Consider the following 27,039-nt stretch of genomic DNA (forward strand, 5'->3'; position numbering starts at 1 on the left):
AATCTTCCTCAAAAATTAGAAACGGGACGTGAGTGAATCTTAATTTCATCCATACCGCTACGCCGTACATATTTACTGACAGTTAAACTCTGCTATATAAGAAACGGGACGTGAGTGAATTGAACGCTGAGAAACGAAGTCTGCCTATCAGCATCCTGCGTAGTGTACGTTCCAGTCCAAAGCAAATGAAAATCGATAGAGAATCATATGCTTAACAGCACGATCGAAGGCGGCAGCGAGGCAGAGAGAAAAAGCTGTTTATTTTTTTTTTAGGGAAAGAGGGAAAATTGGAAAAAGGCTGTAAAGCGAACAAAGAATGGCAGATTTGAAATAGCAGCCCAAACTTGGCCCGCGAGCCGCGTGCAGGCCCGGCCCGGTCCGTGGCAACCGGTTCCCACCTCCCGGACGGCAACGGGAGCCGCGGGCTGTTAACGGCGTCGCGGGACGGCGCATTCCTGCGCCCCGTTAGTGCGCCGCGAGCCGAGGGCATTTCGGTAAGTCCCTGCCCTGCCAGACTCCTCCCACTTCCTATAAATACCTAGCTCGCCTCGGCTGATTTCAATCACTCGTCTCGTCTCTCTCGTGTGCAAGGAGTGGTGGAGTCGTCAAGAGTGCAGCGCGCGGATGAAGACCACGCGTGGGGCTGAGTCGGAGGCGAAGGCAGAGGGGAGTAACGGGAAGAGGCTGAAGGTGGAGGAGGCGCCCGTCGGCTACGGCTACCTGGGAGCGTTCGAGTTTCTGCCCCAGGAGCTGATCGTGTCGGTCCTCGCCGCCGTGTCTTCCTCCGCGGACAAGCCCGCCGACCTTTTCTCCGCGATGCTCACGTACGTGTACCGGTTTGGTTTGGTTTGGTTTGGTTTGGTTCATGTCGCGTGTCGTGTCTCTCTGTTCTTTTCATTCTCAGTGTTGTGATTTTTGGAGGGGATGCCCGGGTTCTTGACGGGATTGATCGCAGGTGCAAGAAGTTCAGTAAGCTGGGAAAGAACCCGCTGGTGCGCAAGGTGGCGTCGGCGCAATGCGTGGCCGTTCGCGCGGCCAGCTGGTGCCGCGACGCGTACCACTTCCTCTGCCGCTGTGGCAACGACGGCAACGCCGACGCCAACTACCTGCTCGGCATGGTGCGTGCGTAAACATGACGTGTCTTGTTTCTACGGAAACGTTAGCATCAACCCATGCACATTGATCGGCGTCTTTCTGTTTATCCGTCTGCCTCCGGCAGATCCAGTTCTACTGCCTCGGCAAGCGCCCGCAGGGGTGGTCAAGGATGGTGAAAGCGGCGTCTGCCCGCCACACGGAGGCGTTATATGCTCTCGCAATCATCCGGCTGAACGACAGCGGCGTACCTAAGGAGAAAAGCGACTACGCCTCCGGCGCACGCCTGTGCGCAGCCGCCGCGACCCTCGGCCACACCGGCGCGCTTCGCGAGCTCGGGAATTGCATCGTTCACGGCCTCGGCGTTCCCCAAGACATCGTCTATGGCTGCCACCTTACCGTCTGGGCCAACGTGCAGGAGCTGCACGCCAAGTACCCGGCTGGGCCTGAGCTGGACGCCGCCCTCGCCCACGTCCGCAGCGGCAATGGCCCCACGTGCCTAACCAGCAACTTCGGATGCTTTGCTGCCGTGCCGTCCGGCAGGTATCTCTGGTCGCACCCGGCCAACAAGTTCCTGGCCGAGTGGTTCGCGGCGCACCCTCTGCCGCCACCGCGGGTGCAGCGGCTGCTGATGTGCTCGGTGCCCACCTGCGGGCGCCCCGAGACGCGGCCACTCGAGTTCCGACGGTGTACCGTGTGCACCATCGCACGCTACTGCTCCCACACGTGCCAAGCGCTGCACTGGAGGACGGGGCACAGCTCCGAGTGCATCCCCATGCACTAATGGCTCATCAGTGCAATTATCAAATAATACCGCCGCGACTGCAGGCAATGCCGGCGACGATGACGACGCGGCCAACATGGCGCTACCGTGGCTGATCAGTCGTGTGGTCGTGTGGCTGCTTGTTGCTCGTGTGCTGATCTATCTATCTTTTTTCCCTGTCTTTTCGTTAAGTGTTTGTGTAATCTTTTGTTTTTTGTGTTCAAGATTTTATACAAAGGTTTGCATATTGTCCGGTTGTCCTATGACATACCAATTAGCATATAAAGAACAAGCGATCAATAAATGTATTTTGAGGTGTCTCACATTGTTTGCGCGCGTGTGTACACCAAACACATTGCACGTGTGTGTATCACATTTTCTTCCAAACACATTACACATGAATGAAACTTAACAAATCAGAGCACGTCCACGTGCTAGAGATATGTAACGTGTAACATAGGCATAGAACGTACCAAGCTAGGTCTCTAGAGTATGGGTGATGCTATTCCACATGTGACTGAAATTAACGTTTGCTTCAGTACATTAATTGTGGACCATCCAATTCTAATCCAATGGCCGATTTGCTTTCTTCAACCTCTGGTCATTCTCACCCCTCTCTCTACTACATAGACCGACGTGATGAACACACTCCCTCGCACCATCCCGCCCCCTCCATCCATGGGTGGATCTAGCGGGGGATTGGGGAGCTTCAACCCCCTACCCCTTAGGAACAAGCCTCCTATAATTTTTGGGTATAGAAGAGGAAGAAGAGGAGGAGGAGAAGGAGGAAGAAAAGGGTAAAAAGAGAAGATGAAGAAGTAAGATGAAGAGGGAGAGCATCCTCTACTTCTCGGCTCTGGATCCGTCACCGCCTCCATCTCCGATAGCTCTCCAAAAGCCAAGAAAGCCCCCGCCAGAGAAACTCCTTAATACTAACCATGGCTACCACGCCGTGTTCACATGGTCGACTGAGTTTTCAGTTGACTGAGTTTTAAGTCGCCTGAAATATAGGAGCATCATGCTAAAGTATCTTTGTTCATCATCAATTAAGTTACTCAAAATAAAACTATGTATCTATATATTAACATGACGACGCTATGTTTGTGCACAAGCTGATGAAGGCGTATCGATTGGCAGCAACAACCTAGAAGTGGTGAGATCGAAGGTCAAGCATAGTATCTTGTGATGAGCAAATACTCAAGCAGGCGGTCGATGCGGTCCATGGAGAGATTATTTTGAGTAATTTTTATGGGATGGTAGAAATATTTTTTTATAAAAATACATGGACAATAGAATTGAACTTAGTGAAACACCTATGATTTAGGGTTTTGAGATGACTGATGTGCGTATATTGACCACGTGACCTTACTATATTCCTCGATCTACTGAATTAGAGTCTTGCGCAAAGTTATTTTTCTTTTTTCCCCCTCACATTCACAATATTCGTTAACATGTGTGCATCCATAGTGTAATATTTCATTTCTTTTTTAGTTTATCTCTGGACTCCACGACATAATTGTAAGAGATACCTACATTAATATTTATGTGAAACACATGTGGAATGTTCAAGGTAGAGACACTTTAGTTTAATTTTGTTACAATGTTATATGTGGGTAATTTAGAAGCATGTATTTGGGTTTTTTAGTTAGTTTTTTTTATAATAGAAGATGTGGGTAATTTAGAAGCATGTATTGGATGTACTTTGGGATAATTTTTCATAATGATAGAGGTGGGTAATTTAGAAGCATATATTGGGGGTATTTGGGTTAATTTTTCATAATGTCAAATGTGGATAATTTAGAAACATGTTAGATCCAAAGGCTGTTGTTGTCAATGAAGATTAGAGTCCACCAAATCAATGGTTAAATATATGGCTTCTTTGTGAGAATTTAAGGATTTATCTCTTTTTCATCTGAGGATTAACGTGGATGCTCTAAAATGAGCCTCTAATTAGTAATGGTAACAAAGTAATACGATCAATCCTTGAATATGATCTTTTTTTGGACAATGAGTGCTACTGATATGCGGAGCACACACCACTATTAAATACACCAATCATAATCAGCACATCAGAATTAGTTCCTTGGGAGTCAATTATAATGCTCAAGCTAGCTCTAAACTGATTCTAATAACAATTATTAGAATAGTTCTTACATTTTAACCTATTATGATATCTGTCAGAGTATTAGAATTGGTTCGGAACCAATTTTGATACATCCCCGAGAACTCTAACAATCGAGAAGCCAGGAGGATGACGCTTCATGCTTTATATTCGTATGTTGCAATTTTCATACTCTCTCTCAACCGCTCATTTTGCACTTATCCTGTCACTCTCTTCTCCTCTCCCATGTAATGGTTTTGTCTTCCAATCAGCCTCCCTCTGACTAATCGGCCGTTGCCAGTTTTAGAGGCTGATCGAGAGGCCAATATTGAATGGGAGGTTCTCAAGATGGAGGGACATTAGGGAATGGAAGGAGGCCAAGGAGGAGGTTACGGACGTCGATGACACTGGCATCGATTAGGCTATCATGCATGCACTGCATAAGGAACTAATAGCTGTAGAAGAGGGTGCCTACGGCACCGTCAATGACGCGGATATCGCACATGCCCTTGTGGTCGAGGAGGAGGAAGTGGATAAGGATGAGGATCCGGAGGAGCATGAGGAAGACTATGAGGAGGGTATAATTGATGATGAAGACGAGGAGAAGGGGATGACAAGGACAATGAGGAGGAGGAGTCCGCCGCTGATGATAAAAATGAGGAGGAGTCTGCCACCGATGACAATTGAGGACGAGGATGAAAACAGTGTGGAGTAGGCGATGAGGATGAAGACGCAAACTAGGAGGAGGCAAAGAATTATTATTGTATCTTGTTGGGGGAATGGTCCCACATGTCCGCCCGTTCATCGACTTCAACCACAATGGTCAAATCCCAAAACCCAAAATAGAGGCTAACATCAAGGTGGGGATAGTTCCCTTTATGTTATGTAGGAGTTAGGCTCGATAAGGCATAGCGAACTAAGGAATGAAGTTCGGAGTCGAAGCCCAAAAGACTGAAGGGGTGCAAGCAAATCCCAAAGGGCGAGGAGTGTAGCGGAGCTCTGAGGCCGAAAGGGTATAACGAGACCCAAAGGGAGAAGAGTGTAGTGAAGTCCCAAGGCCGAAGGGGGTGCGGCAAAGCCTGAAGGACAAAGGAGTTGGCACAAGTCCTAAGAATGAAGGGAGGTGGCACAAGTCCCTTCGATAATAGAGCGAAGGCTAGCTTGAAGAGGGACCTGCTAGTTAGCTTGAACCTAACAAGGGGGTGGCTCAAGGAGGATCGCTAGCGGTCCTAGTGAAAGGTCCAGTGCAAGAACCCCAAGGCACATGTCAAGATCTTGTTACTTAGGGTAATATATGTAGACAATTATCATAATACCCTTTGAGATATCCTGAAATATTCCCTATCATTAGTAGAAATATTCTTGTGGATAAGAGGCAAATATGTAATGACAACCGGAGTGGTTGAGGTATGCATATAAATACCCCCATTCACCCATATAAAGGGAAAATAAACAGTTATTACATCAACAATTATTACACTATTTACTGTGTTATGATCACGATCGCAACATATCTACAAGGTAGTTTTACAAATATATATAGGAGGCAGTTGCTATAATAATGCCTTGCAATGCCAAATAGAAACAGAGATGAGACAGACTAAAAACGAAGCAAATCAGGAGGACCGGTTAGAAGCCTAAGCATGCATGATGATCAAATAAGGGTGATACTGTAAGAGTGATCAACTAAAAGTTTAACAACTCTTATTTTTAGAAAATCTGACTATTCAGTAAATACCACATACAAAGGTAGAGCCCAAAACAAACCATATATAAATAAATCTTTTTGACGGTAAGAAAAAAATAGTTCAGTTCATTCTAGTTGCGCAATGAAATGTGTTACGCTATGGATAGTGTGTAACTTTGTGGTGGTGGATATACACAACCACAGAAATATTCATCCACGCCCCCTCTTCACTGCCTGTTAAAAAAACAGCAATGATAACATATCACTACCAATTCATAAGCTTCAGCCACACATAAAAAGTCAAGGCAACAAGAACTGACAGTGATAGTGATTAACTCTGTCGGTCAGTAATACGAATCAGTAATGATATATCACTGCCAATTGTATCACTGTTGGTTCATACAATGAACCGACAGTGAAATTAGCACATCAAAAGACATGCCTTTTATAATCGGTAATGATAATGGCTATCACTGTCGGTTGTGTTTACGAACCGGCAGTGATACTAAAAAATTTGTACATCTTCACATGTGTGACTGCCAGGCTTCACGCACCTGACTGCTCAATTGTCTTCCTAGGGATTTTAAATGTTTGCTCACTCTCACCCTATCTCTCGTGTGCTCTCGCTCTCTCTCCCTAGCTGTCACGCCCAATTTTACAAGGCCAAATCGGATGCAAACTACCTGTATGCAAGGATCAGTTTCATCATATATGTAGTGACATCATCAGTGATAAAAAGTACTATATCGAATAAAAATAACTTTATTGAAATAAGTACTAGGGTTTTAAAACAACAACAGAAGAACAAGAGGAAACTCCAACGAAAGCATCAGGGCATACCATAGGCAATCGACTGGAGGCAACACAACCTAGGACGCTTTGTCTTCATTGTAGCCTTCAACTTCCTTGATCTACACATAGTCTTCTCCAATTGATCAATATTTATTATTGGAAATAACAAGTATGAGTACATATCATAATCCACAAGTGTAGGAAAGCATGACATATGGCTTAAGTCAAGAAAAAGGTTAGACACTGATTTATTGCACTAAGCAACCTTAACCTATAACTCTAAGAAACAGGCATCCTATTTATTAAGTGTGAAGACACAACTTAAACAAGAGGAACAACTTATCGGATTCCATCTAACTACCAAACTCACCAGATATTCCATATCCGACTACCAACTCATCAGGTTACCACCACCCGACTACCAAAACCAACCATCTAAGATCTCAACTTATCAAGAAGAAGTCCAAGTTACTCTTGACTGTGAGCACGGCTGATCGATCATTTTTATACTCTGCAGAGTTTGCACACTTTACCCATGAGTCATGATTTCATCACCCGCATTACCAGGTGACAATCTCCATGTTACCGTGCTAATCAAGCACTTGCACACTTCATATGGTGTGCTGCTAGGAGATCACTACAAAGCCTTTACAAAGCTCCCACCGACCTGTAATCACCCACTAAGGTTTTACTGCTAATGATGATTCCATCACTGCAGAAACCCCCTCTTGTGTTACTCAACTGTCCATAGGTGCTCATATAATCGGAGGGGTGGCTAATTAATTGACCAGGCCATACCCATATAGGCCTCATGGTTGTGTTGTTTAGCTGGGTTACATGCTTCAAAAACCGATACTTAGGATCTCACACACGAACAATTAAACATAGTCCCACTATGTAGCACAACACAAACGCCTTCTTGAACCATCCTCAAACCAACCATCTTTTTATTATCCCTATACCATGCTGCTACAAAAGATTACCATACCCGGTTCGTATTGCATAATCATTATTCAAGTTTAACTCATAACCCACCCATGATAGCGACTAGCATATCTACCCTTTATTTTCCATGACTCGATCAACGACGACAAGAATAGTGAGCAAAATCTAGTAAACCCTACTTATAGGTTTCCAATTTAGACAAAAATATAAGAAGGATAAACAACTAACATAAATATCCTAAAATAGGTGAAAGATGTTCAAGGACACTTGCCTAGATGCTACTGAGTGATCTTCGTAAACTAGGTCCTGGGATATCCCTAAGTCTTGAATATGCAGATCATCGATTCTTCCAGACACGTTGTACTCTACGTGAAGACATGCTATAAAAAGCAAAACTAAATAAATACAAAATAAAACCAAATTTGCAAATCAAAAGAGTAAAGAACAAGGATTGGGGCTTTCAATGAAGAAAGAGCTAGGTTGACTGGATTTAACATGAAGATGACGAAAACTAAGGTTTCACCGGAGAAGGACGTACAAAGATGTCCGAGAATATTGACATGTGAGATCTTATATAATTTTATAAATATTATTTTAATATTGGATTCATATCCTATGTGCAATAATATGTGAGCTCTACACATAGAAGCCATCTGATATGCATCCAGCTATTAAATAATATCTAGAATTATATAGTACTACGTGACGAATAAATCATTGGACATGAAAAAGGATGATTTGTTGGAAACTTGCCGAATTTAGATGAATTTACAAAGTGGCTTGGAATTTAGATGAAATTCATTGAATAAGATTTGAAATGATGAACTCTATTTGAATCATGAAGGCCGGAACAAAATTGACTATAGAAGGCAGGGGCTAACATGTAGACATCCTGAAAAGGAGATAAAGACATAAATAAAAGAGAGAAAGGGAGGGGGTTTCCTTCAATTGCGCATACCAACAGAGAGGATAGAGAGCACGAAACATGGCGATGGCTGGTGGTGGGCTCTCGACGTCGCCAACGATGGAAGACATGAGCGACGGCGGTGGCGGTCACTAACGTCGATGTTAGGCAGCTGTGACATTTCAACAAATCAAAGAGAGCATGGAGCAGGACACGAGAAGGCAAGTTTGTTTTTATGGTTGGTCTTGGCAGTGAAGTTCCGAGGTAGCGGCAAAACAACGATGAACGCTCCCAGGTTCCGTGGTGACTGCGAACATATGTAACAATGAAGATGCTTGTGTTTCCCGGAGTCTGGCTATGATATTCAAGAAACGGTTTGAATAGAAGGTTTTGATATTTCTTAGAACACATCTCAACAAGGTAGAACAGCCAGGAACTAACCAGAGTAGGAGATCAAGCGTGGTGGCTTGGGATGGTGGTGCTAGGATTGGGGCTCACGTTTCCGTTGCGTTGCTACAGATCCGGGAGTGCCCTCTAGAGGTCGAGCAGAAGACGTGATTCGACATGCTATGACATGCTTGTCACATCAAGACAGCTGCTGGGTTGATGGCAAACGAAGATGCATTCCGGGTGCATGTGCCGAACACACCCAGACATGGGGGCAACGGCGCAGCGACAATAAAATTGTCGATGCTCTTCTGGCTGAACTTCTTTTAGGGATTATTGAGGATAACTAGGGGCATGTCTCAACCAAAGGACTCAAGGATTGGAGTTATAGTTCGCCGACAAACGCAACTTGAACCCACGCTGCATGCGCGGAACTCGTCCAGACTGGGGCAGCAGCACGGTGATCGTAATCCCAGCGGCATCAGCTCTCTAATAGCCAATCTAGTTAGTGGGGGCATGGAAAACATCTAGGGGCATGTGCTGGTCAAAGGGTATGGCGATCTAACCTCTGATCGGTTAGGGAACGCCGATGCCATTCGCGATGGCGTGCCTATCCGCGACGGCAAAGACCGTGGTTGCGTGACGATGGATCCGAGGGAATGGGGGTTTGGCTAGGGATCACATGGGATGATAACATAGGGGAAAGGAGGAGGGGAAGGAGCTGGTCCTGACCTTGCTGCAATGGTTGGGGATGTGGTCATCAGGGTGCTGAACGGTAGCATCAGTAGCAACTGCAGTGTTGGAGGTTTGACTTGTGTTCCCATTTCATCGTTGCCGATCTAAGTGAGTCCTCCTATGTTCACATAGAAGAGAAGATGGGACACACCATGACGTGGGTGGCATGGCTGGATCTTCGCTGAATCATCGGGAACATTGATAGATTCTTCGGTTCGCGCCCTGGATGCAAGGAGACGTAGAGCAGCGTAGATGACAACGTAGATCCCAACGTTGTCTATCCTCTTCTTGAAATGCTACTTTATGGAGTCATGTGCTACAGCCAAGGGCTCACGGTGGTGAAGGGGCTCGGTGATTTGTACACTAGATTGCTAGGAACGCAGATGCCAACAAGAAGAGTGCACGGCTGGACGCAGCTAGCAGCAAGAACAGCGAGCCATGGCAGCAGCCTGGAGGCGTGGTGGAGTTGTGTGCAGCATGCAGCTACCTAGAGGGTGCCTTTTATAGGCCCAAGGTGGGAGAGGGATAGCAATGTGAGGAGGTGAAAGGACGGTGATAGTGGAGACCGGAGTTATGGTCATTATGGATATTGGTTTCATGAGCTATTAGTGGGGAGGGGAAGAGGAAAGGTTAGAAAATCTATTTGATGCTCTTGAGGGGGAGGGGGAGGACGTGATGGACTCATTTATAGGGCTGGGTGTGGCTGGCCACAAAGTGGGGAGAGGAAACGATCGGAGGTGGAAGATGAAACGAACGGGTGAAAGATGAAATGGATAGCCCAGGTTCAAAGACGATTTCTCTACCGTCCGAACACCAAATTGGATGTTTTTGGACTCTATATTATAGTGCTCGAAAAGATCTATATCTTTGGTATCCATTTGAACTTCTAAAAACTCCATCTTAATTTCTAAAAATGCACCACAAGATAAATTATTTGAACTTTAGCTTATATGCGCAGTACTGATTTCAGGGGCCACAACTTCTAGATCCATTATCCAAATGTGAACTTCAATAGGTGCAAATCTAAGCTCTCAATGAGAAATTGCATTTGAGGCTATATTGAACTTTGAAACTGCGTGAGAAGCTGAGACTGGGTGACGAGGAGTAACTAGTAGTCGGAGTAATGGCCATTAGAGACAATTAGAGCATCTGTTTTGATCTTGAATTGAGGGAAAAAATAAAGATAGGGAACTTCAGAGCTTTCATAAAAGGGTGACATGATATAAAATGGAAGAAATAGATATAGGGATGTTAGATGATGTTGGAAAAATAGAACAAGGCTTTACCCAACCTTGAAATTCTTGAACCTATTCTAATATTTTATAAATACATTTTTCATCACACAAAACAAATTCTTTTTAAACTCTAAATTTTTTTGATAAGCTTTCAAATTTTAGGATAAATATTATTTCATTGTTTTAAAATGCTCACAACCCAAAATTGAAATTTTGGGGTGTGACACTCGCTGACCGCTGGCCCCCTCCACCTCTCCTGTGTGATCCACATGGATCCGCTGCCACTTCTACCCCCTTCTCCGAGGATGCCTCCCACACCCGCATCCTTATTTGGGGAGGATGAGGCCCTGCCGAACGAGGCGGCGCCTCCTCCTCCGATTCTGGCATTTCACCAGTCTCCCCCCTCGTCGGACGACGAGGTGTGGGATGCGTTCATGACGAGCTGTTGAGGGCCAAGAAGGCTCAGAGAAGCTCGTCGTCATCGTCATCCACTACGTAAGAAACTAGCAATGGAGACACCACATTAGTGACGGTTGCTCAACAGGCATCACTAATGTCCTATTAGTGACGGGTCCAATGAGTATGCGTCACTAATGTCCCTTTTGATTAGAACCAAATATAGACCCATCACTAATGAGTGGTCATTAGTGATGGGTCGTAACATGACCCGTCACTGATAATAATAGTGATGGGTCAAGTTGTGACTCGTCACTAATGACTAGGTCATCAGTGATGGTTTATAACATGACTCGTCACTGATAATAATAGTAACAAGTCAAGTTGGGACCCATCACTAATGACTAGGTCGTCAGTGACACTTCATCCTAGGTCAATCATTATTGACGGGTTAATTTATGACCTGTCACTAATGATAAGGTCATCAGTGACAGATCGTCCTAGACTAGTCATTAGTGACGGGTCACAACTTGACACGTCACTAATGATCCACTCATTAGTAACGGGTCGTCCTATGGCAGTCATTAGTGACGGGTCAACTTGTAACCCGTCACTAATGACCGACTCCAATCACTAATGACGGTATTCACAAATAATTTTTTTATTTTTATTTTATATTTGTCTTATTTTTTCTCACCTCAGTAGCACTAGAATATGAACTATTGTACATTTCTGCTCAAGTTTGATGTAAGGTGTGGTGGCTATGGACACAAGCGCGCGTTCCGAAAGCAGTGTAGAAACTTTCGAGGGCGAGAACTTAATCTTTCAAGCCATTTTTGGCCTCGAAAAATTCTCTGAACCTGAGAAAATTGGGGAGAAATGGATTTAACTTTTTTTTTCAGATGTCCGTAGAGTAAAAAAAAACGTTAAAATCGGAGTCCGTATGCAAAAGTTATACCCGTTTTATCGAATGCACTCCGGGTCACATATCAAATTAGTCATTAGTGACGGGTCATGGTTATCTGGTTTCTATCACAACTACATGATAGCAGAGGTGGTAAGGTGGCTACACGCGCGAGTAAGAGGTCATGGGTTTGATTCCTATGTAACGCAAACTTGAAAATAATGTGAAAAAAATGTGGCTTGTGAGGCATATGGGATGAGCCTATGTTGGGATGGCTCGGGTGAAAAAATATTTTTTTGACTTTTTTGTGTCCAAAAAATATGAAAAATGTTTATCGGTCATTAGTGACGGGTCAAGATTACAACCCGTCACTATTGTTCAGTCAATAGTAACAGGTCACGGTTATGAATCGTCACTAATAACTTTATTAGTGATGGGTCATCACCCGTCACTAATGACCTATCATTAGTGACACGATAAGAGTGACGGGATACATGACCCGTCACTAATATCGGTTATCACCCGTCACTAATGATTTTTTTTCACGTAGTGATCGTCGGAGGAGGACAAGGAGGAAGACAACACTGACACCGACAGCGGCAGAGATGATGGTGACGACGCTGATGAGGGTGATGATGGTGACCACGATGGCGATGAGGGTGATGACAAGGCTGCAACTTCCGTTCGTGGATCGAGTTTCAACTTGACCACGACTAGTTAGCTAGGTTAGTCCATGCGCACGGGTTTTCACACGCGTTAGGGTTTTTGCATTGTTTTCTGCATGACGATAGCTTTTGCTATAATTAGTATAAACTATATTAATATGATCATTAAGAATCATTTAAATTAATGCATGGATGTTTAATTATATATATTTTTGTCCTGAATTGAGTATAACTATTATTTCGTAGCTGGAACCAACATTAATGATAAGTATACAAATTGAGTGGAATGAGATCTAGAACCGGCAGTGATAGATTGTATCACTGTTGCTTATTTACTGCCAGTTCAAAAACCGACAGTGATGACCTTTTCTGTAGTAGTAGTGATAATATAATTGAGTTGGATTATTACTTAATACAAAACAATATTATAAACAGTCATCCTACATACTGAGTTGCATTGACAGCCAATTTATCTAAAAACCTAAGCTGATGGAGAAAGATAGATAATTCACTTATATTTTAATACCCTCTCTAATGTTGAGGATCCCTCAGGCCTCAAATGTAGAAATAAAAGTTGATTGCAATTTTTAATTTAATTATACCCATCATGACTCAAACTCGAGATATCTGATCCTAATATCATATAGAACCATAATCTTCAACTAACTCATCTAAAAACCTAAGCTAATTGAAAAAGACAATTCACTTATATTTGGTTAATACACGCCTCATCAGTGAGTTTGGGTGCGTCACCGCTGTGCTGTATGTCCAACATGTTCCTAGTTGAGTGGTTCACGAAGCGGGAGCATGGCTGCTGCTGCTGTGCTCGGTGACCACCTGGTGACACCCTGAGGCCTGAGATGTATCTGCACCCCTCCCCCCCGGTTGACGGTGCATCTCGTGTAGCATTGCGCGCTACTGCTCCCAAAGTTGTATTGTAGGCTGGGGCAGAAGCAGGAGTGTGCCACCGTGCACCAGTGGCTGCTCGCAGTCATTGCAAGGCCCAAAACGAATGTTGACGCGTGTGCTAGTGATGCCGACATCAATGCCAGTGCGGGTGACAACAACGGTGATGGGGATGCTACTGCCAGCATGACACTGCTTTGAGTGAAGGTAGTCAACGTTCTTTAGTCTGTGTTGTCACGGGCTTGCGTGGCAACCATAACTTATAAGTAAACTATCATATAAATGAAAAAATTGGAAGTAAAAAATGAAACAAACGCGTAATGAAAATACAATAGAAAACAACATATAGAAAGATCTACACAGGAGCACCAATGTTGTCAGACACATTGACGTTGGCTTTAGTAGAAGGACTGTCACATTACCACTTTGCCAGCTCGACGATTGGGACCTACGGCAACGAGGTACTGGTGCATAGGGATGCACTCGGCCCTGCCTCATCCTACAGTGCACGAGTGCAATGCCTGGCATGCGCGGGAGTAGTAGTGCGATGGTGCACAGGATGCGTCGCCAAAACTCGAGCGGCCTCATCTCAGGGCGCCTACAGGTGGGCATCAAACACATTAGCAGCAGTCGTGCCGACAATGTCGCCTGCAAACAACTCGGTAAGAACGTGTTGGCAGGGTGCGATGAGAGATAGAAGGGTGGCACGACGGCGAAGCACCCGAAGTCACTGATCAGGAACGTGGGCCTGTCCAGATCCTTAATGCGCACTCTTGTGCGTCGGCCTAGTCGGCGAGGCAGTGTTGGGAGGGAGGCTGTTAGGAATAATCTAGTTGTTATCTGGTCCTGTCATGTTTTGTTTTGTGCATTTTGTGCTGCATTAGTATGTAGGTTTGTCAAATTGTAATCTGGACGTTTTGCATGTGTTGTACGCAGTCTGAGTCATGCGTGTTCATGGAGAGATCGTCGGGTGTGCGTTGAGTGCGTCAAGTGGCCGCAGCTGGTGGAACGTGGGATGGCACGTTTGAAGCAGGCTACGACTATTGGTTAGATCCTTTCATGTAGCATCTAATGAGAAAAACCCAGACAAGGAAGCTATGGGTTTTGTGTCAAAAACTCGTCTCGGTGTTCATCTGCCTCATGGTGATTGCGCGGGTCCTGATTACGTTGTGTGTGATCTGAGAGCGGAGAGCATTCTCTCCTCGAACATTTGGCATCAGAGCTAGGCGGCAAGGCAGCCATCGGTGTTTGCACGCCCAAGTACCAGCCGATGACAAGCAAGATGTCAGGTGGTAGTCAAGCGGCGGTGAGGGAGAGCACGGTCAGGCTGTCGTATCCGGTGCTCACACAGAGCAATTACTCGGCCTGGTCGATAAAGATGCAAGCCATGATGGAGGCACAATATCAGTGGGATGTGGTGGAGCCCATGGATCAAAAGGCGGCGACTGATGCAAGGCGCGATAAGGTGGTTTGCGCGGCCATCCTATTGGCGATCCTTGAGGACCTGCTATTTGTCATCACCAAGATAAATGGCAGGTGATGCATGGACGACCTTGAAGACCATGTTTCTAGGCACAGAGCGTGTACAACAATCAATAGTGTAGACCCTAAAGGAAGAACTCAAGATGCTCAAGATGAAGAGCACCGGAGAACGTCGATGACTACGCCATCAAGGTGGGCAGGCTTGTGAATAAGATTAGAGAGCTGGGGTAGACCATGGAGGATTCATACATCGTTAAACAAATGCTACGCGCCGTCCCTAACAAGTTCCTTCAGATCGTCTCCTCGATCGAGAAATTTGCTAATCTCAAGTCGATAACCGTAGAGGAGCTCATTAGGCATCTCAAGGTGCACGAGTCACGCTTGCATGTCCCCGATGATGGTGACGATGATGTTGGGGAATGGGCAAGCTACGCTTGCCAAAAAAAAAAATTCTACCGTATTCACCCAGGAAATCATGCTAGTAGGAGATCATATATTGTTACCGCTCGACGCGCAGTGCAGCGGAAGAAGAGTCCGATCCAATGCCGTGCGTGTCAAACTCTTCGAGCAACTTCAAGATCGGATCCACGACCAGCTCCGCGTAGGTGGTCCTACTCCTCGACCAACTCCGAGCAGGTGGTCGTGCTCCTCAACCAATTTCGAGCAGGTGGTCATGCTCTCAACCAACTTCGAGCAGATGGTCGTGCTCCTCGACCAGCTCATGTTCGACTCACCGAGAAGATCAGCGTCGTAATAGCAGCAGCGCCTCTGTGATATACACACGTACTGGGTAGAAACGCCAAGCACCATTGTGCTAGCACCACATGCACAACTAGGGTTTTGGGAGATCTTGTGGAAGGTTGCGGCTAAGGTTTCAGAGTAGCTCAACCTACGCACACCATACCCACATTGGAAGCCCTTTAGGACTCTAACTTCTCATGCATCACAATCGAATTAAAACCCATATACGAATCCAATTCGCATGTTTTGTTCCAACTCATTAAGTGTGTGACCTGTTAGATTCATGTACAAATGGCTACGACTCGGAAACCCTTTCCAAACTGAAATCAATAGCGGTCCCTAGAAGGACATGTTGACTCTTGAGTATACATAAAAGATCATATCGGCTGAACCTTGATATACACATGCATCGATCCCTTCGCCACCCTTGTGATAGCCCGACCATAGACTCGATCAAATAGTGAATTCATCATGATTAACTCTTTAATCATATTGGCATGGCTATGCACTTTCTTAATCCAACTACTTAAGAGGCCTAGAGATATCTCTCCCGTTATCAAGGAGGGGCAAATTCCATCTTAATCATTGATACCCACGACATGTTTCATGACAAATCTGAAAACTATTTTTATGACTACCCAGTTACGGAATAGCGTTTGACAGCCTTAAAGTATGCCACTACACATTCTGGAAATCAATAACGGTCTCAGGTCTAAGGATTCTACAGGTACACCATTTGAGATAATAACTGATGGCACATCATAAATAATAATCACATCAGTATCTCAAGATGGGTCTATCCAATATCATATTCTCTAACATAAATATCTATATTATTGACCTGGTATGATTCTTAAAACGTGATCCAATACATGTGCTGTTCTTATCATCTCTTTCTTCTCTGGTCTTGCGTACGTACTTGTAGATTCAAGAATCAATTGCAGGTGATGATCATCGACAACCGGGTGGCGTTTGTCAGGAGGCGTTCTTGACTACTAGTCGAGACCGGCACGCCCTTGCGCGCCGACAATAAAGATTGAAGCAGCAGCAATAGTGATAGTTACAGTTCAAAATGCTAGTGAAAGATATACATATAAATTTAGGAAGATAGCAATCTTTACAGGATCTAGATTGATATAACATAGACATTGAAAACACTGCTATGGTATTAAATTTAATATTATAAGGGTTTGTGCCTTACTATAAAGCTATATTAACAACAAAAGGAAAGTAGTGTGCGGGAAGGTTTAACATTAAGTTTGTATTTACAATCATATCGGGAACAGGTGTTGCTGATGATGTCCATGGCACAGGATAAAGCTATATTAACAGCAAAAGAAATTTAGTCCCTGGATGGTGAGGTGCAGAAGAACAGTTTTGATCACGCAGCAAGGTTTAGCATTAAGTTATATTTACAACTATATCAGCAACAGGAGGTGCTGGTGTTGTCGATGCCATAAGACAAACTTATATTGACAGCAAAAGGAATTGAGTCCCTGGAAACAATCTTGGTGGCATAGGACGAAGTTCCATTAACAGCAAAAGCAATTCAACTCCTGGGTAGTAAACTGCAGGAGAAGAACAAAAACAGTAAAGAGAAGGCTGCAGCAAAGGAAAGAAAAGTGAATATGAGAGAATTAAAACTAAAGAGGTTGTGGTTGCTGACACTGGAAGGTTATTAACGTTTGGTGGAGGGATCGTCATTGCCGCTGCCGGAAAGAGCGGAAGAGTGATGTCTATATGTTGTAAAGATTGTAAAGTATGAAATGTGTTAAAGTAGGATACTGGTATAATGAACAAAATAGTGAAGGTGTGTGTGATATACTAACTTAGCAGTTATCTTAGACAGATCATCTTGCAGCTCCTCATCGGCGAGATCATCATTTGTATCTAAAATCTGTTAAAAAAAACAAAGGGAGGACAAAGGTTTGTAAATATGTATACAGAGAGAATACGTAGTATAGAACATATCTAGCCAAGAAAACATTGTGATATGAAAAACAGGTAGAGATAAACACTGGTGATGATATAAATCACCTGCTGGTTTGTTCTTGAACAAGCGTTTACGCACATTTTGCTGTTTTGCGTCAAAGTTTGCTTCAGCACTGCATCTCATAAGGTTGAAGATCTAAGTGCGTAAGTATAATATGTGATGAACTGTGTCAATAGGAATGTAGAGTGGGAGCTGCGATAAACAAAAAGTAGGAAACATATTTGTCTTACGACGAAGAGGTCTTTGTTTTAGACAACAAAAGTGTTGGTGAGAGCTTTGGTGGCGGGGTATCTTTTATGTTCTAGAATATAACAAAATTCAGTAGTGATTAGATTGGGAGAAAGCTTGCTGGTAAGTACAACATATGGAATATAAGAATGTATACCTGAGGAAGAGCAGGGATGTTGATTTGGTGGGGCTCTTCTAATGATGGATTAGTAGCTGCTGTAGCCTGAAAGTGCATCTAGGCCCCCTAAGTGGGTTTTGGCTTATTGATGACAAAACGATTAAAGAACTAACATGCTTTTCGAGTGTTGAATAGGTTTAAGCATTAGTTGTGAAGATAAATGATGTTTGACGCCCGCCGAAACAAATGAAGAATCAACGAAGGGTACTTAGATAGGGTTTACATTCGTTTTATTTTTGAAATTGAGTCTAGGATAGACATATTTTTAGAAGGATGGATTTGATTGCTTGGTTAGTGTCTCAATGCTCAAGAGATCCTTTAGAACCACCCAGTTGAGAGACACATTCACTCACGGACACAAAACTCTTTCTGAAAATCTTCACTGAGTCCGGAGTCTCCGGTGTTCACCGGATACTCCGGTACTCAGTGTTCAGCCGGAGTCTCCGAGGTAGCCTTCGGCAGAGAGTCTCGGTTACGGTTTATTCTTTTTGAAAAAAAGACCGGAGTCTCCGGTGTACACCGGATACTCCGGTAAAATGTTCAGTGTTCAGCCGGAGTCTCCGAGGTAGACTCCGGCAGAGACTTTCGGTTAGTATTTAATCTTTTTGATAAAAGAAAAGAAAGACCGGAGTCTCCGGTGTTCACCGGATACTCCGGTACCTGGAGATGCCGGAGGGTCCGGCTAGTCTCCGGACTTAGTCTTTTTGGAAAGTCTGTCAGGACCGGAGACTCCGGTGTTCACCGGAGACTCCGGTAATTAAACAGAACTGTAACGGCTAGTTCTGACACGTTCGATGACCGTTCTGACGCCGTTTTTGGATTTAGGACCGGAGACTCCGGTGTACACCGGATACTCCGGTAAGCTTTGACAAAAACAGTAACGGCTAGTCTGTGAGAGAGTGTTATAAATGCCCCCTCTCTCCATAGCATTTAGAGCTTGCTGTGGCTGGTAAACTTGAGACCTCTTGATCACTTTAAGAGCATTCAAAGCCCCTCCGATCACCTCTAGAGCAAAGTTTGCACAAATTTGAGAGTGTGTGTTTGGAGAGGGTTCAAGCCACTTGAGCATTGAGCTCTTCATCGAGCATCTACTGCAATCATCTCTCTTGAAGCTTTGGGCTTCTAGAAGGAAAGGAGTCGCCCGAAGAGCACCCAAAACTTGTGGTGTGCCTCGGGAAGTTTGTAAGTATCTTCATATTGAGTAAGAATTTCTAGCTTGATCTTGGTGGTCGCTAGAAGAGGATAGGGTTGGAGAAGACCCGGCTCTTTGTGAGCTCCTTAACGGAGACGTAGACACTTCTTTGTGAGGTGGCCGAACTCCGGGATAAATTCACGTGTTCTTATTTGCGCAATTTACTTTATCGTGTGAATTTGGTAACTTGTCATTTAAATTGCTTTAGTGACAATCTTGCTAGTATTAAGTGTTATTCTAGCTTTGTGATATCTAGTAGACCTAGTGTAATTCTTAGACTCTAGCTGTTATCTTTAGTTCACTTTTATTCTGAAAATTCCTGTTAGGCCGGAGACTCCGGACTAGACCGGATACTCCGGACCATACCGGAGTATCTGGACTTCATCGGAATATCCAGCAGTTTTAATCCGCTGTTTTTAGTTTTAATTTTCAGAAAAGCCTATTCACCCCCCCCCCCTCTAGGCACTTTCATAGCCTCATACGAATCACCTTTGTGCTTCATCCCAGTAAGTCTAGGAGTGGGATTTGTAACTGTTGGAATTGTAGGTTGCCTGCCGTATGCACAATTGATGGCATTCACCTGATATGATCGGTGGGCTCTCTCAAAGCATTTGTTAGTCACATTGATTGTCAGCAGATATTTTTGTGATACTAAAGATGTTATCGGGGTTGGAATTTCATCAGCTTTGTGACATGACCTCATTAGCATTTTGACGTCTTTGTGGACAAGGCGTTGTTCCATAGCTCCGAAGAATAAGAATTCTGCTTCATCTGTTCCGTCAGTTCCAATCAAGCATATTTTGTATCTAAAGACAATTAAAGTATTAGGTAATTGTATTAGAAACTGTGGTATGTAAGTTTGAAGAAAGGAATTGTAAGATATTTTTGTTGAATATGTGAATGTGTTATTACTTGAATGTACAACCAGTACAGGCGCAGTGTGGGCTCTTGTAGTCATTTCCATGTGGCAGTGATGTTTTGCTGCATCGGTTGCAAGAAGGAAACCACCATGATATGAATGGATCTATCATTGAGATAGTGACGACACACTGAAATCCTTCACGCTGTAGATTAGGGAAAATTAGTTAGCGACTGGATGAGTAGTGCAGAATGTAAATAGGAACAAATTAGATAACAGCAAGTATAAGTGCGAGCTGCACTTAGCTGGAAAGTCGTATGGGCTAATTTGAAGAAGTTCATAGAGAGTTTTTTTGCTGCGGTTCGACATTGGTACTGTGAGAGGGATGTTGTTGTTGAATGGGTGTGGTGCACTGTATAGGATGGAAATGACCACCGAGGCTATGGAAAAGGGGAAAAGCAACTTTAGGGTGGCTCAAGATGTAGGTAAAATGAACAATAGGAATATATGATGTAGTATGAGGGCAATATGAATGCATTTAGGTGCAGCGGTCGTACCCATGGAAAAAATCATCGACCTCAGGGACTTCAGGATTGATATACCAGCGGCACGCTGTGTTGCCACTTAACGAATGTTCACCTGGAAAATAAGACAAAGATTTAGGCAGGTGAATGGTAACTGTATCCCCTTTAATTTGTTTTGGGGTAATGTTATATGTAGAAAGTAATGTAAGTGTAAAAATAAAGATAATAACTGAAGCTAATTTGAGAAGAGGGATCTAAAATTATAGCCTTTTTTTTACATTGCTTATGTCATTCGACGATGGGTATTTCTGCTAAAATGTTGGGTGTACTATTATCTTAAGCAGGGAATAGGAAATATGCTTTTTTTTTCTTGCCCTCGGCCCCCTCCTCTTACAATACCAATGCAAAAGGAAAAGTATGTCTTGGATAGAATAGTTAAAGTAAAAGGGATCATGAAAAATCAGAGCAGTGAAACTGAGCAATGATATATGGGGAAAAATGCTTGTGTTAGGAACAAATGCAAATCTGGAGAAGGCTGCTATTAAAGGATTACCGATGCAGAAAGAAGTATGCTTAAGCACAATTGAGTAAGATTCAGATAGAAAAAGAGGGTAATACGTATGTAAAATTTTGTCTTGAGTCAAATAAGAGTTAATAAACTTGAAAATAATCTAAAGTAAATTGTACGTTTGTAACACTTGATAAACATACCAATAAAGATAACAAAGAGTCTACAGTGGTGGGTAAGCTCATATATCTGATCATGCTGAAACTGAGAAGCTCTTTGATTTGATAAATACCGAAGGTAAAGCGAGAACAGGAAGCTAATATTACCTGTATGTTTTTTTTTTGGCGCTTCACATTTGCCAATTGGTATATCTGTTAAAAATCCAAGTGCACTATTGTGCTAAATAGTAAGTACCAAAGATCCTTATTTTCTGTCATTTTTTATCTTTGTTTCTCGTGCACCAGGAGTTTACAACGGAAGATATGTTTGAGGCATAGTAATTAAAGTAAAAGGGATGGTGGAAAATCAGATCACTGAAAGTAACCAATAATATGTGGAAAATAACAAGTATTCTAGAAAGAAACGCAAACATATACAAAACTGTTATTAGAGAAGCAGCAATTCTACGAGAAATATGTTTACACATACAACTGAATAATATTCAGATACAAAAAAGACACGAATATACATCGAAAGTATGATCTCCAAGTGGGCGAATGTGGTTATTATATGATATATCAAGTTGTGTGCTGTGAATATTGCAATAAAAACATCACTGTCATGCAACATGTTGATGAAATAGTGATTTTTTAAGATTCAGAGTTAAAGATGAAACCATGTTGTTATATTTGTGGGAGGACATTGCTGGTCATATAGGGAGTGATTTTTCACAGCGAAGAAGCAGAGTTATTTGTGAGAATTAATAAAGCTGAAAGTAACTCAAATCGAATCGTACCTTTGTAAGATTTCATAAGCATACCAACAAAGATGACAATCACTGGATGGTGTTGGTTGAGCTGGCATATCTGATCGGAATCAAACTCAGAAGCTCTTTGACCCCATAAATTTAATTTCATTTCATAGTTGTTGTAAACAGATGGGAAAATAATTTTTATGAACACATGTATTTGAGGTATGGGTATATCAGATTTTAAGAGGGAAAAACTGAGGAAAAGCAAATAAAGATAAGATCGTGTAATGCACCTTGAATCTTTCAATGTAATAGTTCTTCGGAGTGTAGGCCTTTGCTGATTTTGAAGCTGAATGGTGTCTAGCTTAGAAATTTCTGTGATCATTCCAATTACATCTGTCAAATAGCAGGCATTAAGTAAGTATATAGTGCTATAACTGCATATGATGACACATATTAAGGTTAAGATACGTAGGGGCTTAAGCTAATTGGAGGGACAAACCGATGAAACGCTTGGTTTCACCAACAAGCATATGTAGATTAGCAAAGTTTGTCAGGCTGTAGGTATAGAGTGGGAAATCAGCTGGAGCATCATGGTTTTCCTCGATTAAGGTATGGCAGGTGATGTCAATCATAAACTCTGATTCGACAGGTCTATAAGTGGTCTTGGATTTTAAAACTCTAAACCTCCTGAATGTATATATTTTTCCTTCTGCATGTAATGACTTTTTAGTCTCAATATTGTCAGCTGCGATTTCAGCATACATTGCAGTGCCCTGCACTATGGACATATAAAGAGGAGCAAAGAGAATTTAGATTACAAACAGTATAGGATTGAGTAATTGTGGTTCAAAGTATGTTATGTGAAACTTTTAGTACGTCAGCATCAACAAGCACGAGATCGACATGACGTATTTGACCATCATCTTTTCCTCCACGATAGTCCCACATCCTTGATACCCTTGTGAAAATGCTCCAATGTCTGCCTTGTGGGTTTATATCTTTAAGCATAAACGTTGACATGGTCTGTTGCAGACAAAATAATGAAAGCAGGTGTATACAAATAATGTAAGAAACATAGTGCATATCCAACATGATTAAACCACTGGTTGTGCAATGCAAGGACAGACAATTATTTAACAAAGGGGAATTAGTGATAAATAGAACATCATGAATAATCATAGATAAAGCATTACATGTTTACAGGCAAAGGTATACATATTTATATGTAAACTACGTAGAGAATCTATGATAAGGATGCAAAAATTTCAGTGTACACTATGTTTTTGGTTTTTGAACCACATGTACCATCTTCATTTTCAATCAAGATAGTAAGACCTCTCTTGGATGTAACTCATGACACAGCAACATAAAGTTGACCATGGGTGAAAATAGGAGTCTTTAAGTAAACACCAACATTGTCAAGAGTTTGCCCTTGGCTTTTATTTATAGTCATAGCATAGCATATTTTAACAGGAAATTGACGTCGTTGAACACTAAATGGCATCTTGTTTTTTGTGAAGACAAAACTATCCTGGGTATGTAAACAGTTTGGCCAACATTTTTACCAGTTATAATAATAGCCTCGATGACAAGCTCAGCGAGGTTTTTAACAATAAGCCGTATTCCATTGCACAATCCTTCAGTTTGGCTAAGATTACGTAATAACATGATAGGAACACCCTTTTTTAATACAAGTTCATGTTCTGGGAAGTTGTTAAATTTAAGTGAATTAAGGAACTCGATAGGGTAGAGTAGGTCTGGGTCCCCAACTATATCTGTTGATTTGGAAATTGTGTCAGAACTTAAGTATTGTTTTTCTTGACCTGGAACAAGGGACAAAATATATGAGTTTACCTCATCAGCAACCTCATTTGTAGGTATTAATATAGCGCGTCTACACAAATATGATGCATTGGAAAATTGCGCTCTAAAATCTGGGTAAACAGAAGCAATAATAGAAGCAATTTTGTCACCATCTGTATGAAGCAAAAAATTAGAAGGTATCTCTATCCATGTTGGCTTAGACTCATTATCATGTTTTTCATTAGGTATTTTTCCTTCCCCAATATCAAGTACCCATTTGCTAAACTCAGCAATTTCATATTGCACAACGATATCAAGATTGGGTGAAGACAACCTCATATTAGTTGTTAATTTTAAGACAGTGACATGATACCACAATGGAGAATTAGTAATTGAAGCATTCACTATTTGAGATCTAGTACCACCTTCTATAACAGGAAGAATTTATCTTAAATCACCACCAAGTACAATCACTTTGCCACCAAAGACAAGATGCTCTACTTTGGGATCCTGTCCACCTATAATATCATGCAAAGTTCTGTCTAGAGTTTCAAAACATTTCCTATGGGTCATTAGAGCTTCATCCTAGATAACTAATGAGATTTTATGGATTAGCTCAGCTAGCATCGTTCCTCTTTTTATGTCACAAACAGTATCATCATCAATATTAAGCGGTATTTTAAACCGGGAATGAGCAGTTCTTCCACCAGGTAAGAGCAAAGCTGCGACACCGGAAGACGCTACAGTGAGGATAATTCTTCCCTTTGCTCTTAAAAATGATACAATCACATTCCAAAGAAATGTTTTTCTAGTACCACCAAAACCCGAAACAAAGAAGAATCCAGGAATTTCATTAGAGGCACAATTAACTATTTGTTGAAAAGCTTCCATTTGTTCTGGATTTAAGCGACTACACAAGGATGCTGATTCCATTTCTAACTCAGATAAGTTGTAAGACATCTCATCATCTATAAGTCTATTCGCGAAATATTGTGAAGTTTTTTCGCTCTTGGTAGGCAAATCATAGTCTTTTATATTGGCTCCATGCTTATTAAGTAAAATAGATATCTCATCAAGAATCATGTCTTTTAGTTCAGGCAAAGGGAGGCTAAAATTTGGGTTTCTCAAAGTTTCTTTGAGTCGACGCTGAATATCATCTCCTAAGTAAAACCAAATTTTTTTCAAAGAGTGAAAATTCATCTTTGACATCACAAAATAACAACATAGTAACAAAAAGTTGTCTAAGCTGAGGTGATGAACCCCACGTAATTGCTTCATTAAAAGCATTAAGCCACTCAGTATCATCTCCTAAAAGACCACGAGCTGCACATGTTTCTTTGAACGTATTATAGACTATTCCTTGATAAGTCCTAATGTCTTTATAGCTTTTTGCACCTTTCACAATCATCAGTAACATTCTTAAAAAGTATCGTTCTCCAGCACTGGGGTGCACAAAATATAGGCGTCCTATTTTAAAACCATGGCGTCTTTCGTTCCACACCCTATCTGTTTCATCCCATGTAAATAAGGTAGGATATTCAAAATAAGTTAAACTATTTCCTTGTTGGTATTTTTGGTTAGCTAAAAACCACTCTGTTAACATAGTTTGTTTCACACGATCATTCGCTACGACTGCAGACAGATTATCGGTATCTCTATAAGTTACCCAATTTTCGTTAGGTAAGTGAACAGGCAATCGTTCTACAGCCGGAACATGTACATGTATTTCATAATCAAATAAACGCCAACACGCATCTTGCTCACAAATATATCGACAATCTAAGTATTCCTTCATCAACAGCTCTAGTTGTAGCATCCATAGGTGTATCTTGACCCCTTTGTATCTGCTCAAGATAAACTTTTGCACAATCAGAGCCCTTTGTAACATATTTGAACAAATATTTTAAAACATGCGTCATGTTACAATACTCAATATTAATGTGAGCTTGGAACTTTTTAAGGAGGGTCATGTTATAAGGCACCACCCATCGGTTATCTAAATCGGCATTTCATTTCTTAATGTACCTCCCATTATCAGAACGTTTGTATATAGCAAAGCCCTCGTCGTCGATTCTAGTTTCATTAGAACATGGTTTCGGGTAGCCTTTAGAGCAAGTGGCATTCTTCATACAGGGACAACTTGGGTTTTGTGCACCACAAGGATCATGTATCATATGCTCTGCAACGAGAGCATAGCCAAGGGGATCAACTTCTGGATCTGGGATCTCAGCACTGATGAAAGAATCTATGTATTCAGCCGCAGGAATTGCTGCTACGTGACGGAACCATAAGAGCATATGCGCATGTGGCAAGCCATGTTTTTGGAATTCAACAGTGTGAAGCACTGTTGAACGGGAACAAATCCAACAAAAGGTAAGACATAGGAAACAGAAGCAAACCAAATAAGAATGGTAAAACGAAGCAAAATAAATGGGTGGGAACTAAAGACAGAAGTGTAGCAAGTGAACAGGCAACACACCTGCATTAATAGGGCCAAAGGGCATATGACTTTTGATATCTCCAAGCATCTCTTGTAATTTCATATGATATACCCTAACAACAATATCGGCCCTATCAGTGTGTTTTTGACCACGTTCAAATCTAAGGGCTTCAGCAATTTCAGGCCATTTTGGGTTACATGTGAATGTCAAAAATATATCTGTAACACCATAGACTAGTTATTGCAACTGCATCATGGAAGTTTTGAATCATGTAGTGTCTACCTCCGGTATGGCTTGCAGGAAGATACGTGCGTTTACCTACAGCATTGCCATCTATAGAACCATTTGTTACAGCATCAACGATTCCTTGGAATTGTTCTACTCTAAGCTTGTCCTGATTGTCAATAATCCATTGTAATCTATTCTCATCAATACAAGCTCGGGCGTCAACCTTAGCCTGCGAAGATAATCTACCACAGCATAGATAGGGATTTGATTGGTTTCTTCTATAGTGAAAGCAATAACAGTAGTAATCTTGCATTGTCATTTTATTTCGAGCATTTGACCTTGTCAAATCAGCACCGACATACGGAACACCTACTTGGAAACCACATTCACCATATGGGAATAATAGTGGATATTGCAAGGCCATGAGAGCAGGATGA

The 27,039-nt window shown here is 42.4% G+C and overlaps 1 protein-coding gene and 2 long non-coding RNA genes across 3 annotated transcripts; 1 reads left to right on the top strand and 2 right to left on the bottom strand.

The window, feature by feature from the left end:
* The first annotated feature begins 624 nt into the window (after nucleotides 1-624).
* Nucleotides 625-1,876, top strand: LOC133923064 (F-box protein At5g50450-like). Its single transcript, XM_062368518.1, has 3 exons — nucleotides 625-851; nucleotides 905-1,118; nucleotides 1,220-1,876. Exons 1-3 carry the CDS (start codon nucleotides 625-627, stop codon nucleotides 1,874-1,876), a joined length of 1,098 nt encoding a protein of 365 aa, XP_062224502.1.
* Nucleotides 1,877-16,916: 15,040 nt separating this feature from the next.
* Nucleotides 16,917-18,181, bottom strand: LOC133920538 (uncharacterized). The gene is made up of 4 exons (XR_009910115.1): nucleotides 18,114-18,181; nucleotides 17,565-17,632; nucleotides 17,402-17,471; nucleotides 16,917-17,303 (listed from the first exon to the last, which is right to left on the bottom strand). It is a non-coding gene; the product is annotated as an uncharacterized LOC133920538 (long non-coding RNA).
* Nucleotides 18,182-19,803: 1,622 nt separating this feature from the next.
* On the bottom strand, nucleotides 19,804-22,462 carry LOC133920539 (uncharacterized). Its single transcript, XR_009910116.1, has 4 exons — nucleotides 22,173-22,462; nucleotides 20,743-20,824; nucleotides 20,239-20,625; nucleotides 19,804-20,132 (listed from the first exon to the last, which is right to left on the bottom strand). It is a non-coding gene; the product is annotated as an uncharacterized LOC133920539 (long non-coding RNA).
* Between the last annotated feature and the right edge of the window lie 4,577 nt (nucleotides 22,463-27,039).

The sequence above is a fragment of the Phragmites australis genome, chromosome 6, assembly GCF_958298935.1.
Source record: "Phragmites australis chromosome 6, lpPhrAust1.1, whole genome shotgun sequence".
NCBI classification, from domain to species: Eukaryota; Viridiplantae; Streptophyta; class Magnoliopsida; order Poales; family Poaceae; genus Phragmites; species Phragmites australis.